The 15,489-nt window shown below is 31.2% G+C and overlaps 1 protein-coding gene across 3 annotated transcripts in view; it reads right to left on the bottom strand.

Moving 5' to 3' along the window:
• mv (lysosomal-trafficking regulator mauve) overlaps nt 1–15,489 on the bottom strand; it is a 64,939-nt gene that overhangs the window by 33,180 nt on the left and 16,270 nt on the right. For all 3 annotated transcript variants that reach the window (XM_088230852.1, XM_088230853.1, XM_088230854.1), the window contains exons 7-20: nt 11,340–11,518; nt 7,725–7,862; nt 7,056–7,182; nt 6,764–6,884; nt 5,711–5,910; nt 4,438–4,644; nt 3,722–3,814; nt 3,429–3,638; nt 2,582–2,728; nt 2,354–2,502; nt 1,611–1,865; nt 1,454–1,528; nt 1,171–1,288; nt 642–805 (exon numbers count right to left, since the gene is read on the bottom strand). In XM_088230852.1, the coding sequence (XP_088086978.1) occupies nt 642–805; nt 1,171–1,288; nt 1,454–1,528; nt 1,611–1,865; nt 2,354–2,502; nt 2,582–2,728; nt 3,429–3,638; nt 3,722–3,814; nt 4,438–4,644; nt 5,711–5,910; nt 6,764–6,884; nt 7,056–7,182; nt 7,725–7,862; nt 11,340–11,518 (2,183 nt within the window). The remainder of the gene's footprint in view (nt 1–641; nt 806–1,170; nt 1,289–1,453; nt 1,529–1,610; nt 1,866–2,353; nt 2,503–2,581; nt 2,729–3,428; nt 3,639–3,721; nt 3,815–4,437; nt 4,645–5,710; nt 5,911–6,763; nt 6,885–7,055; nt 7,183–7,724; nt 7,863–11,339; nt 11,519–15,489) is intronic.

Below are 15,489 nucleotides of genomic sequence, written 5' to 3'. Positions count from 1 at the left end.
ATTAAAACTTGAAAAAAATGTTTTTAAAAAAAACACAGTATGAGAATATTATAACAATATCATACACAACATTCTAAAACGAGACAAGGACAGTCAACACTAATAAACCTGGGACTAAAATTATACAATTAACTACCAGACAAAACTAAACAAAAGACTCAGACAACATTTACAAAAGATCTTTAAAATATTATCGTTAACAATAGAATATGAATTTATAAAAGAAAAATTATTTTGTGAAATGAATGTAATCCGTAAGGGTTTATAAATAAATTTTAAAAAATCATAATTATAATTATTTAATAATTACATATAATAACTGTCTGTAAAAGTAATGGTTTTCATACATTAAATTAAACACACGGAAATGGAAAAAAATATTTCTGAAAGCAAAATTAAATAATAATAAGAGTTCAAAATACTATAATTATTATTTTTTGTATTTCACATTCAAAACAAATTTAAATCCACTTTACATTATGAAAATAAAAATAGCTATGCGTTAGACCCGTGATCACATGTTTTTGATACATTGTTAAACAAAATTTTGGCACCATTATAAATACTGAAGTCTACAGAGGTTCTTATTACAAAGTGGTTTAAAATAAATATGTAGTAGCTGGGTATAAAAGTTCACATACTCGAGCAAATAAGAAAAGAAGAATATGCGGTCCACCGAGCAAATAGACAGAGGGCAATAGTCCTTTGTGTTGACTCGGTAAAGCTAAACCAGTCCAGTTAGCTGTTATAGGGACTGGAACACTGCTGGCGCTGACCTTCATACTCGGCACCAGTCCTCCAAACACTGCAATAATATTTAATTTAAGAATGCAGGCAACTTAAAACAATCTGTATCATAAAGGACTTGAGATATTTAATGAGTTGCCAAAAGAGATAAGGATGCGTTTCGGGGGATGGCGATGACTTTTGTTAAAAACAAACATCCATATGGGTAAAGTGCCATCGGAAAGCGTCTGGATTTTTTAACAATGTTTTGTTTTTTAAATTATTTTTAATTTAGTCAAGATATAACTAGATGTTCAATTGTATTTGTACAACTTTCAAAAATAAATACAGTACAATTTGTTTTAGGAGTTGGCAATAAGATTAATGGCGAAACTAGAGTTAGAAGATTTTCTCAGTCTACAGCCCGGAGACAATTAGGCTTACCTGAAGGATTGGATGTATTTTGATGATAAATATCTATGATCGAAAGATTATGAGCTGAATACTTCAATAACAAATTTTCTTGCAATTCGCGAACATTCAAAGAAGATAAATCCAATATCTGAAACGGAAATAAACAATTGGGAAATATTAACAATGTAACCAAACTCAGGGCTCAAATACTCCAATTCATTTTTAACACATACACCAACAATATGGCGACTAAAAGTCAGCAATATTTTTTTCATTAATATTCTATGGTTAAAATTATATTTGTTAAAATTACCTGATCCCAATCTAAATTAGATGAAACTATATCTGGTACAAAGAGCGGTATGAAATTTGGAATAAGATTGCCAACCTGGAAAATGAAATAATATAGTGTATAAATAATAAAAGATAATATGTTATGTCTGAAATAAATTTTGATAAAAATATCAAACCTGGCAAGACGAGAGAGCGTCTACATTTGGCCCGAATGCCATCAAATATAAAACTGTCGGTCTGGTCAACACGGGAGCTCTAAAAACAGTTATACTTGAGAGGTACCAAGAGCCCATAGGCCTGCTAGAGGCCTCATTCCCAGTCCGAGTTGTATGGCCCAACATGAAGTAAGCGGGTCGAGCCTTTCGGAGAAGGATCCCATTCAGAGGAACAGTGACGGTGTGACTTTCAGAACCATTCACAAATATGGTAATCTAGAGAAAAAAGGTAAAACATAAAGTTTATTCCTGAACAAAGCAAAATTATCATATCAGATATTTTTTATGTCTATAAAACAACATGAAAACAAAGGGTACAGAGTTTTATCACATCTGCATGGAGTGACACACATTTTTTTCTATTCTGCTTATTTTAGTCACGAAGAAGGCACCTACAATATTGATATTTTTATTCAGAATCAATAGAGAATTTTAGTGCTCTTTGTAACTGTATTTTAATTTTAGTTTCATAGGGTTGCAAGTTTGGCAAACAGAAAAATACAAAAATAATTTTTCATTTCGATCAATAACATTTTTTTTTCAAAGTAACAATCAGTTTTTGAAATTAAATCTTGTAAATGAACCAAATTAAATAAATAATATTGCCACCGTTCATTCATTACAACTCATAACTTTTCAGTTAGTTATTTTATTTATACATGCATTTTGTATGTATAATATTATAGTTGCGTACACAAACTTACCTCAATTGATATTTTTCTTTTCTGCATAACTTCTTTGATATTCATAGCCAAGTGATTCCACTGGTGCAGTGGAAGACATCCCTCAACCAATGTTTCTCCCGACAAAATGTTGTCTTGTTCGGGGCGAGTAAGCTTTACCAACAGATCGCCTATAATAAGAGAAAAAAATAAAACTCAGTGAATACTTACCAAAAAATATTCACTCCAAAATGTGAACAAGTGACTCACCATTTTTTGTATTTATCCAAAACTCTAAAATAAGAGAATCGTGCCCGATAGACATCATATGGAGAATACTTGAGTGAGAGTTTTTTAAATTGGGAACATCTTTAGTTGTTGGTTGGTTTTTCTCTGGTTTGACAATAGATTTGACAACTAAAATAAAAGCTGTGTTTAGAATTTATTTCACATTATTAGTAGTAACGTTAAGGTACGTGGTGTGGCAATTAAATAATGAGACTGGTGTGAGATATGTGATTTGATTTCACAGATAGGGAATTGTGAGTTGGCGCGTTGTCTTAGTACAGAATCCATGACTCGTTCTTCCACAAATCCGGAATTTTCTTCCATATTCTTTCCCTTAGCTCGATTAGGATCTCTTTGTAGTATTTCTGATTGACTGTTTGGCCCTCAGATACCCAGTCAGTCATGATAACACCCTTGATTTTGAAAAAAAAACTATCATAATTGCCTTAAATTTTGACTCGATCATTCACGCTTCTTCTTTCAGAAAACTGTTTCTGCCATTCAAAAACCAGAGCATGTGGCATAACATTATCACCAAACACCCGCTTCAACATTTGTAAGCATTCTGTTGGCGATTTTCAAATTTCACAATGAATTTCTGAAGGTCAATTCGCTGCTCGATTTTTATGTCAACCATGATTGCGTCACAACCACACAATAGTATCCTCTAGAACCCACGCTTGAAAGCAAACTAAAGCAAGAAGTAACTGAAGAAGTACCAAGGTCAACGACATTTCAATTACAACCTTGCCCGATGCGGCTGGGCGGTGGAAGGTGCGAAGTATCGTTATTTGATTGCCACAGGTGTACGTAAAAAGATATAATTTACATTTTCCGAAAGAACTTTTTTCTATTGGAACATCACTGGATGAACCATCATTTTGACTGGATTGAGAAGAATCAGCAAGTTTGGTCGGAGGGGACTGAATTTCTTGAACTCTCAACCAAACTGATACAGAACAACCTTGCAACCAAAGCCCCCAATTCACACCTTCTATGGGACACCACAAACCCATTTCTGACCAAGGGGAATTAATACCTGCAAATAAAAAATAGTTAAAAATAAATTTTATTATTAATTCATTATGCAAGGTAAGCCACAAGAAAGAAGTAAATGTATACCAGAATTTTGATGCTGATGGTGTAAAGTCTTAATAAACTGTTCAATCTGTGAAACATCTTTATTTCTATTAATGCTGGTAGAAGATTCAGAACCTACAATAAACAAAACATGTCAATAATGTTCAACACATTTTGCATATAACCAAGGATATTTGAATAATTGTAAATATAGTAAGAATAAACAAATAGCATAGAAGCAACACTACTTTATTGCACATTACATTAATTTATATTACATTTCTATAAAAAAAAGAAACTAAGCTACAATTCTCATTTTTATTTTTCTAAAAAAAAAAATCCTATGGTACTTTCAACCAAGATGGCTAACTTTTTTGAGAAGGAAATATCATAGGTGATACTGAAATACCGCATAACTATTAATTTAGTTTTTTGGCGAGGGAACCTAAAAACTGTTATGTTAATATACTATATATTACTTATGATTTTTATCAAACAAAAATACCACTGGAGTATCAGAAAAACTATAATTTTTTAAAAATCAAGATGGCGATAATTTAAAACTTAAGGATTTTAGCCCCTAGTAATGAATTCATTGCAGTAAAACAAAACAGGTTACGCGGCATTGCAATATCACCGACGATATGGAAATCTAGCCATTTACAGGATTATGACCCTACATTGATTGGTTTGAGTGATCACTTTACATACTCTATGCAGATAAACTATTTTATTCTATTTATACATGTTTTACTTACGCTTAGGAAATCGGTCAATAGGAAAGCAGACAATAAAATCAGGTATATTTGAAGCGGCTTTCTCCGCCAGTTCACACAGGGGTTCCAAAAGAACATTCAGGGGAGTTTCGGGAGAGGTAAACATTTCCAGGTATAACTTTAATTCTGAAGGATCTATGCTTTTTGAAGAAAGAGTGTATATTAATTTCAATAAACTTCGCTGCAAATCTGTAAAAGAAACAGTATATGCCAATCAATAATGAGATATATTTTTAACAGAATAAAATACATAATCATATCATTGATCGGAGTGCATGCATTACCGCCAAATTTTGGCAAAAATTATACTTTCGTATGGAGGGATTTATAACTCTTATTGGATTTTCCCTAATCATAGGATACGCGTAAGATCAATAGTAGGCGAGATTTCTGAAGAAGAACAGTGCTGCAGATCGGAGTAGTGTTAGATTTGATTTTAAAAACAGTTTCTACTGTCTCCTTGAAAAAGTTGATTTAGTAGATTGGCAAAGTGGAGTACCAAAACATTACAATAATTATTTCTAATATTTCCTTCCTTTCACTAACTCTCATAGCTTGCATTGTCCAGATTATAAACAAGCAAAAGTCACTTAATCAAATTATTAAGACATGAATGAATTATTTTGTGTACGTAAACCCACAAAACACAAAAATTTGATTTTTCCTTGGTCTCCAAACTTTCAAATTGCAATTTCTCAAAATGGCGTTTTTTGGGCCGTTCATATATTAATATACGGTATTATTTTGTTACATACTTCTATTTTGTTTTCTTTTTTTCAGTTCTATTAAAAATTAAAAGAACAGATACATTGAGGGGATCCATTTGGTGGAAAAGACATATTGACCCTTGTGCATACATCGTTCTGCCCCCTCATTAATCTGCTTAGTATATTCCTTAGGAATACTTTAGTTAACTTTCTTTAGGAGGCTTTTAGAAGCCTTTAACTTAATGTTTTTTTTTGTAAAATTACCAAAATAAATTTAATAAAAGACCACAACTGTTCCTTCCTCAAGGCTTTAAAATAAAGTAAGAATAAATATTTTAAATATTACCAAAGCTTACACTAAATGACAAGTACCTAAAATACATCTACTAACATGTGTCCAGACTACAGATTCTCGGTAAAGGAATAAGGGGTAGGTATTGGAATGAAGAATATTTGAACTATTGAACATTTTTGGTAAAGGGCTGTTATTTCAATCTTGTTTCTAAAAAAAGAGTAAAAACATAAAAAAATATATATTGGTTAGTTACCTTCCAAATTTGTTGATTTTTTCCTCAAAAGTTCCACAGCGGGACTACTTAGAATTTGTGTAACTAGTCCATTGCCAGATGAGCAGTTAATATCCTGGTGGAAGCTTGTAGATAATTTACCAATACAAGAACTTACAACCGACATCATTTGAGATAATTCTGCAGGATCGACATCTGAACTTCCGATACTTTTTAAAATCCTTAAAAAAATATGCTTCAGTAAAAATTCTAATTTAAAATTATAAATATTATGTATACTTCGCACTCCCAATGCTACAACTCAAAAAATGGCAGTTTCGAATTAACAATGTGGAAAGGTTTAAAAAGTTCATATTTACTTGGTAAATGAATACTAGTCTAAAAAAAACATTTTGCATAATAATTCAGAAAAAAGTTATCGTCTTGAATTTTTTAAAATTATACTCAATGATAATGTAAGAATATACGATTTTGAGTTAAAATTTATTTGTATTAGAAAACAAAATGGAAACAATGTTTTAATGCATTTTAAGGCTATGTAATTCTCCCACACCAAACACAAGAGGTTTCCTCTTTTTCGATGTGGTATTTGTTTTGTTTTCTTCATATGTACTTTCGTTTTATGTATTTCTTTTGTAAAAATTTTGTGATTTATTAAATATGTTAAATAAATAAAAATAAAAATTTAAGAGTGTTTCTCAACCTTTTTAAATACGTGACCCCCTAAGAGTAGAAAAATAGCTGGCGTCCCCCTGCCCCCCTCCAGGACCAAATTTTGCCATGTTTGGGAAGGTCGCCATCACGAGTGATGCAAAGGTTAAATAAAATTAAAGCCTGGGATTTTTTTAAATTTCTTAAGATTTGACGCTACTCTCCCCCCTCAGGATGCCAGTTTTTCATCCGTCACTTTTTCCTTTTGCCTTGCTTGTGCTTGCGACCCACCTTTTTTGAAATATTTTAATTTGCAGGAATCAAATAAAACTTTAAATCAAATTTTCTCAGAATAGTATTTTTTAAGTTTTTAAAGTCTTACATTGGATGTGTGATATTTCATAGTATAATAAAATAACTCACCTTTCAATTAAATCCAGTAGCACATCTACTACCGTTACACATAATTCTGGGTGGGTAATAGCATTTATCTTCCTGTATTCCCTATACTCCAAAATTTTATAATTGTAACTGGTACTTGGACCTTAAAATAAAAATGATGCGTCATAAATAAATAATGGTCATTATTATTACTTTTTGATAATTGATATAGTGACATTTTCATGGAAATCCCCACAACACCGCCGTACATTTAATATCCCTACATGTCTTGTCAATAAAGTTAGAATTATAGCCCTAAAGAAAAATAAAATACCTGCTTGCTGGCTGCCAGTGGAATGTGTTGAATGCTCTAAGTTTTTATTTACATTTTCAGAAGTAAAAACATTATCTAGACCAAGGTCCGGAGAACTTTGATCGACCATCCCCATTTCTACGTCCGCCTATAAATATTTAAAGCAATAATAAACAACACTGCCATAAAGAAAATAAAAATAATATTTTATACATTTACATAGATCTTTTTTTTTAAACACCACTGAATGCTTGTGGGTAGGTATTATTAATTTGTCATAATCACACCGGGCATAATATGTTACATTCTCTCTTTCATGTGCCAGACATCGATACAAACTATGCTCAGAACTCTCCACATATAAGTTAAGCTGAGAATATGATTTATTTAAAGTTCACTTTGTTGCTCCCTTTCTACTTCAACAAGTCAAAATTCAAAAGAGAGTTCTAAAACAAAAGCAATTGCCCTGATCCTTACCAGTAATTATTTTAAAAAAATATATACAAATTTAAACTCTCATTTAGCTTATGTACACTCACACATATTTTGTACACACCAGTTGATATTTTATACATGTTTGTGGATATAGTTATAGATTTAATTTTCTGTATATTGTAATGTTATATTATTAAAATAATAAAATTGTTGGACTTTGAAATCACCAATAAATAAAATATTCAGCAGACTTACATCATAACCTTCTTCAGCCGTATAATAGGGATCACTGCCTTCACTCATGTATGGCTTTAGTTTAGCACTATCGTCATCATCATCTCCACTGGAAGGGGACTCATCATCACTGTTAGCCGAAAACAATAATGGAGGCAGCTGTAAAAAAAACGCCATTTTCTTAGATTATACTTTTCATAGAAACAAACAAACAAGCGCAAAATTACGCTACAAGAAAATTGAACTTTCAGCACTAATATTAAAGGCTGAAAGTATAATATAACATGTCATCTAAAAAGTTATGTTTAAAAGGTAAGTATCACTCGTCTTCTATTTTTGCAAAAGACTAGAATAAATTCTTGCTGTTTTTTGTTCGATATCTCTCAGCTTCAATTCGTAAGGCACCCAATATCCTTGCTTTTAAATCATTCCTAATAAAGCATTTTGCAACTGTTGTGTGATCAACTCCTTATGATTCTGCAAGTTCATTTTGCATCTGACATGATATGGCAATTAAATTATACTTAAAGACTTTATCTTTCTCACTGTTTAACAATAATAAAAAGGTTTTAAACAAACTTGTCTTATATTTATTATGATCTTATTATTGTTCAAAACTTTCTACGAATGATGAATGAATGATCAATTTTTATATGCAATTAATTTTTTGGTTAAATACTAAAACAATAATTTATAGTCAATGCATCAAATGAACCACCGATCGATTCATTAATTATTAATGTATATTTTCATAAATATTTTTAACCGTGTTTAAAAGATAAGTGAAAATTGCATATTTCATTACCTTCTAGAATTATAGTCAGTCGCACTTTCTAAAAAATAAACCAAGCAGGTTAGTAGAATGATTTAAAAAATATAGTAAAATAGTTTTAGTGTCTAAAGAAACAGGACTTAACGTAATGAAATGTAACACATGATAGACGCAGATTGTGAAACAAGGGCATAGATTGTTCTTAGCCAACTTTCTCTATAATGTGGTTGGAATTTGATACAGAAATGAATCTGAACTTAATTTCCGCTTCAATACACATCTTGAACAAGGAACTAACATATTATATACATTATATGCATGATAGATATTTCAAAAGAGGTGAAGAACCTCTTTGAGAAGAGAATATGGAAGTCTAGGCCTTATCAACAGTCATAGACTGGTATAAAAGTAATCACTTTACAATAATTTTTTGGAAAAAACATTTTCAATTCATCTAAATATTTCAATTTTAGGACCATTTTTTAAATTTAAAAAACTTGATGATAGAAAATAAAAATCTAGTTGTGGTAGAACGGGGTTTGAACGTCGGACCTTTTTCTTGTTTTCTTGTTTGAACACCCATATTTCTTAAAATCCTCCATCAGTTCATTTTTGGGAAATAAAAGAGCTGAAACCTGTATTGATGTCTATACAGATCTGTTTTTATTTCAGTTTATTATTTATTATGCTTTTATTTTAAATAAGCATTTGCGTTAATTACCCAAATATTTCAATTTTGGTGTCATTTATTTGCCATTTAGGGCTACCCACAGAAACACAACCCCTCTCATTATTTTTCAACTTTTGTTGATCGTATACATATATTATTTATTAAACAAATACTTATTTCCAAGGGATCTATATGACATAAGAGCATTTATTTGTGTGTCCTCTGGTTGGGTTAGTCTCCATCTAACACGGCTTAGCCTGTTCTAATATGAAGATTATTTGTGAATGAAATAATTATAAATCATTATACCTGAAATTCATTTATTAGACGTACCTGTAAAAATTACATAAGTCTCGTATTGATGTATACATTTTTTACTGCACATTGTATTTAGTTGATTATTTGGGATAGTTGCTGAATGTACATCTTGAGTGGTTTATAATATGTATATGTACCACATGTAATGTATGTGTTTGTGAATGTTTTATATATGTATGCATTTATATATGTTTGCATGAATGACTCAGAATGTGCATTCGGTATTTTTATTTAATACCAATAATTACCCCCATGGAAAATGTAAATGTTAATGATTATTATTTTCTCACTGAAGTTTTTTATTGATCTATTTTTTGTCACATTTAACTTAATTGGTATTTTTATGTTAGAAAATCTTTGATTTTAATACTTATTATGTATGACAGTATATTTTCTGAATAAAATAAAAAAGTAAAGTTTTATATGAATACTAACAGTAATTAATGGTAATAAATACTCGCTGTTTCCCTACAAAAAATGGTGTTATCTTAATGTTTTTATAACGCGCAATACTACAACCAACTTCATCATGAAGCTCACCATTAGGCTTGAAATGACAGTATATGTTATACCACCAAATTGTAAACTACATATTTTTTCATAGTGTTTTCATACCCTTAGGTAAAGCTATAAATAAGACATTAAATTATTATTTTTAAATGTTGTATGATTTTGCAGTAGCGTTATAAAAGAGTCACATTATATTTCTAGTTTTCTGCGAAATTCACAAAAAAAATATATAAAGTACTGTTGCGAGAGGATGCTGTATGACAGCGCAATGCTCACACCATGACGCGTTGAACACCACTGATTTAATGCCGCATCACCCGTCAGCGTGGAGGTACAGTGGAGACTAGGGAGGACTGAATGCATGTAAAATATAAAGCACGAAATCCGTTTTTTTGTGGTTATGGCTGGAAATTTGCGCCCAAATAGCAAAAAGTACATGTGCAAACTGAGCAATACAAATGTGAATTATTATTGAAAGAATTCGGCAAAAAAATATTATATCATTCTGATAGATTCTCAACATTATGGTGTAGGATCATGCTAAAAATGAAATCAATATGATGATTACCAAAAGTTATTGAAAAAATTTACTACCAGGGGAACCCTACAATACCCCCTTAAGCTCGGAAGGGTTTATAGTGATTAGATTTTTTTATTATTGTTTAGTTGTCGGCCTCATGGTGTAATGGTCAGCGCATTTACCTACCATTTAAGAGGTCTCAGGTTCGATTCCCGATATGGTTGATAAGAAATATTTATTTAAAAGGGTGTTTTTACACTAGAAAATTTCATAGTCCCTGGACTGGTACCTGAAGCGTAAGACTAATCATCTTCTTCTCCTTCTTCTTTACCACATCTGCTCCTAAGTGGAGCATGTGGACATCACCAGTTGCCTCCAGGAGACCCTATCGCCAGCCAACACTCTCGCTTTTTCCCATGCCAATACAGCGCCCCTTAATTCCGACGAATAAAGTCTAAAGGTCGTCATTGACGGCCTCCCATCTAATCATCTTACCTTTATATAAAAAAATTATCAAGATACGCTACGATCGGTGGACCAATGCAGTGCCCTATGCACCATTAGGTGCGGAAAGGGAATGATGATGATAGTTATTTTAAATCGGGTTGTGGTCCCGTGGCTAGCGCCTTGGACTCACGGCTCAAAGGTCCGGGTGGTTCGAATTCCACTCTACACCAATTTGATTCTAATTTTCTAATAGTGATTTATTTACAACTCGTTGAAAATGGCCCTCGATATGAAATATTTGGGTAAATAATAAGAACCCATCTAAATATTTTTCTATTAAAAAAAATAAACAATGCATTAATGAAAACGATATAAAATTGTAATGCATGTTTATCTTACTTTAGCCCTGTTGACTGGTGGCATAACTTGCTCGGCACTGGCTTGTATGGTGGACGTCCGGATTAACATCTCACACAGAGACTTCACTTTGTGAAGATCAAGTTTGGCATGCTTTTCATTCAAAAGCACATCTTTCAAAAGGGCCAGTGTGGCTCTCTTTGACCGGTCCATGGTGCAATCTAAAAAAATAATCACTAATAATTCAAATGAATAAAAAAATGAGACAGTTAAAAATTACTAACAATATTTTGAGTTTGTCCAAACTTTTGTTTAGGACTGGATTTAAGCCCCTAGGGTGTGTGTAAAGTGGCCACTTTAACCAGCAAATGACAGGTCATAAGCCCTGTAAATAACTAGACCTCCATATCCCCTTCTCATAAATGTTCTTCATCTCTGTTGTAATATATTAATCTTAAAAAATATTATTAATAATAACAGTTAATAATTTAACAGCTTGAGAAAAATGAATGAAATATATAACCTAACTCATTCAGGACAACTGGCTCAACATCGGGATAAATAATAAGATAAAAAACTGAAACCGTTTGACATAATTTAATAATTCAGCGGTGTAAGCAAGGCTAATAATTATTTTTAAATAAATAGGTTTTACCAAAATGTTAACCGTCCTACAAAATATAAAAAACCTCATTTTCTTTATAAATGTATGCAGTAGAACTTGGTTATAACGATCACGGAAATTGCGAGATCTCGGATATAACGGGGAAACGTTCATCAATATTTTAGTTTACGGTTTTCTCCATATACTTATTCACTTTTAAAATTTACACTAAAAATGTATTTTGTAACTTAGTAGACATTATAATAATAAATATGTATATCTCCCCTCCTTATCCTCTCTTCAAACATTTTTGTCCTTATCCCGCCCAATTTACAGTAACTTAATGTTCTTAAAATAAATATTTAAAAAATCCTTGATTATTGAGTACATGAAAATAACATTTTTATATGTATAAATTGTATGTATTTATTTGATATGTAATATTTTCTTTACTAACTTTGTATACTATGTGGAAATCTGTTATTAGTTCTGAGTTTATACACTATATCTGTTTGTTTACTAAAAATATTATGTAGAACTGTTGATTTCCCAAATAAAATTTTAAAATTAAAAAAAATAACAAGCTACTTCTCGGACATACTGAACAAAAATATTGTCAACAGTTGAGCAAAAAATTTTCAATCATTTATAAACATAATTGTTAAAAGAAGAACCTGAGTAATAAAATCTAAACGGGCAGCTAACTTAGGACCGATGCCGCTGAATATTGATTGGAAGACGTTTACAACACAATGTAAGTGTCTAAGTACCTAATTGGTGTTTACGCCGACAACATTGAAAAAATATCACACACATGGTTGAAATTGCGTGTAAAAAATCCAAGCTTTGTAAACCCAGGAAGCACTGCCTCCGCACCATATTACAATTCACAACTTCTTTTGTAGTTTATGAATGACATCCTTAATTCGAGGGTTTTTACAATGCTTTCCAGTTTTCAAAAATGTTTTATGGTCAGTGCATAATAAACAATACGAGCAGGTGATGTCATATCAGTTAAAAATTAACCCTTGAATTATTAACATGTCCACTAACAAGAGGAAGTGTCTCTCAATTCTTGAAAAGTGGCAATGAGGAACTTCAGCCCTACGGGGAATTGGATACAAAAAAGGTTTTCTTATGCGGGGTAAAAATTAGAGCATTAAATTGTACGCCAAAGTTTCTTGAAAATGTACAGAAAAAATAATAAAAAATATTTTGATAAAAACGCACTACTTTAAATGACGTCACTGGTTCATGTGAATCAACCTATGATCTGAGAGCTATGGAAGATTTCCGGACTGCTTGTCGCTTCTGGACCAATGGGAAGAACTGAATGAGAATAAGCGGAAATGAACCTCTGACGTTACACGCGGAGTTATTTCAGAAATACAAAACTTTGAAAAATCGTAGCGCGGATAATACGATATATAAAAATAAAAATATATTTTTTTTTTACTTAGTTTAACAGTCTATTAACAAATAAATTTTTTTTAAAAAACCACTGAACTTCCTCATTATTTGTAAAATAGAATGTGGTGCAAAAAATCTTGAGGTGTGTAAAAAAAACTTCTTATCCACAGTGCAAATATTGTGGAAAATAAGAATGTTTGTTTACCTACATTTAAATTTAAAAAATATTATGTTTGTAAACATTTATTATAATTTTCCTTAATAGTTTTATTTTAAAAATTATCGGTATGAACTATACATATATTTATTTGTTTACTTAGTGACTATATGCAATGGCGATTAGGTTAAAAAACAGCCTTTCTCTTGTATAACGAGTAATGCGAGCAAATACAGTCGGCCCCATCTTCCTCGTAATAACCAAGTTCGACTGTATATATATATATATTATCGGCGATACTGCAATACCCCGTACCTATAAAATAGATTTTTTGGCTAGGGAACCTAAAAAGCGTCCTGTTAATATATTTCTTTCGATTTTAATCAACCAAAAATACCACCAAAAAAATGATCATTATTTAATTAAAGGCTCTTAGTCCCTACAAAGAATTTATTGAAGATATGTTAATTTACCTGCAAACATATTACACTCGTAAAACATTATATTTGTGTTTCCATATAATTGTTAGATCACTATCGAAGATTTCACCTAAAGCCACAACCCAGTTTGATAGGAGTATGTTTGATAACAACAAATCACATGCAAATACAATAATAGCAACACAATATTTTAAGGCAAAAACTAAAATTTTATATTTCTGACTGGTAATGGAATGGTCAGTTAACCTTGGCAACCTAAGTAAAGAGATACTAAAGCCAGATATGAGGTATAAATTGTAAGGATTCCACACTTTAGTAAGTATATATCAAATTTCATGAATAAACCGGTCTTACAGGGTGGGGGAACCAATATACAATATTATGAGATGATAACTACACAGTACTATATTTTGTACTTACACTAAGTACTAAATGCCATTTTATAATATCATGTTTTTGAATATGTCTTACACTAAAAAAAATATTTTTATTGCAAACCCGATGAATTTCTGGCACAAGTTGGTAACTAACATTTCACTAGATGTGAAATATTGCACTTTTTAAGTTAAAAGCTCTTTCCAAATCCTCAAGTTAAAAAAATTAAATTATTCATTTTTTTATTAATAAAATATGCCATATTTTTGAACATTATTTTGATTTTTTCCAAATTTTTGTAGATAAGTATTGGATTCAACTCCCAGCCAGGATGCAAAAACCAGCCAATGACAGATCATAAGCCCTGTAGATGCCTAGACTTCTATATTACCTTCTCTAACGTGTTCTTCATCTTTGTTGTAATATGTTAATGCCATATTTTTATTTACTTTTTAAACAAATATTTCTCATTTTTCTAAAATTTGTAGTTACCAACTTGTTCCAGAAACCTGACGATATTAGAAATGTTTCTTTTATAGTCCCGAGAGTGTTTAATACCCTAGATGAACAAATTAAGTTCTCCAAAATAAAGGCCATTTTTGGGAGGAATATTCAAAACTGTATTTTGTCTACGGAAAGAGACCATTGCAGGAGACTTCTGCGAGATATTCCATTGGAATCATCTCCCGTCCACTATCAAAGATCATTCTCTAATTAAATCACGTCTGAAGAAACATCTCCATTCACTTCTTTTCCCCTCTTTTCTTTTCTCTTTAATTCCTTTGTATTTTATTTTTGTTCCCATAAATTTAGAAACTTAAATTATATAAATAACGCCTATTGGTTGATTGGGAGAAATTACCATTTGGAAATAAGCCCGCCGATGTATAAATGTTTTTACAAGAAGTTAGGTAAATAAATAAATTCATTAGTTTGTTTTTAATCATAATATGGTGCACACATTGCATGTTGTTTAAAACAGTGGAAGTATTATGTATGTTATCATTTTTAAATATGTATGCTTCCACTTTCCACTGTGTTAAATCACAACTCAACACAGGGCTTTTGGTCTATTGGAGTTTGAGATACATTACTATTTTGTTTATTATTATATATAATGTTGGAATGAATAAGTAAACAAAAAAAAACATAAGTTCTTATTTGTCACTAAGTGCATAAGCCTGTCTCTCTTTTGTAGGGTAGAGC

Source organism: Micrasema longulum, unplaced genomic scaffold (genome assembly GCF_059751315.1).
Source record: "Micrasema longulum isolate JH-2025_06_02 unplaced genomic scaffold, ASM5975131v1 h1tg000824l, whole genome shotgun sequence".
NCBI lineage: Eukaryota > Metazoa > Arthropoda > Insecta > Trichoptera > Brachycentridae > Micrasema > Micrasema longulum.
This window is presented reverse-complemented; position numbering and strand designations above follow the sequence as displayed.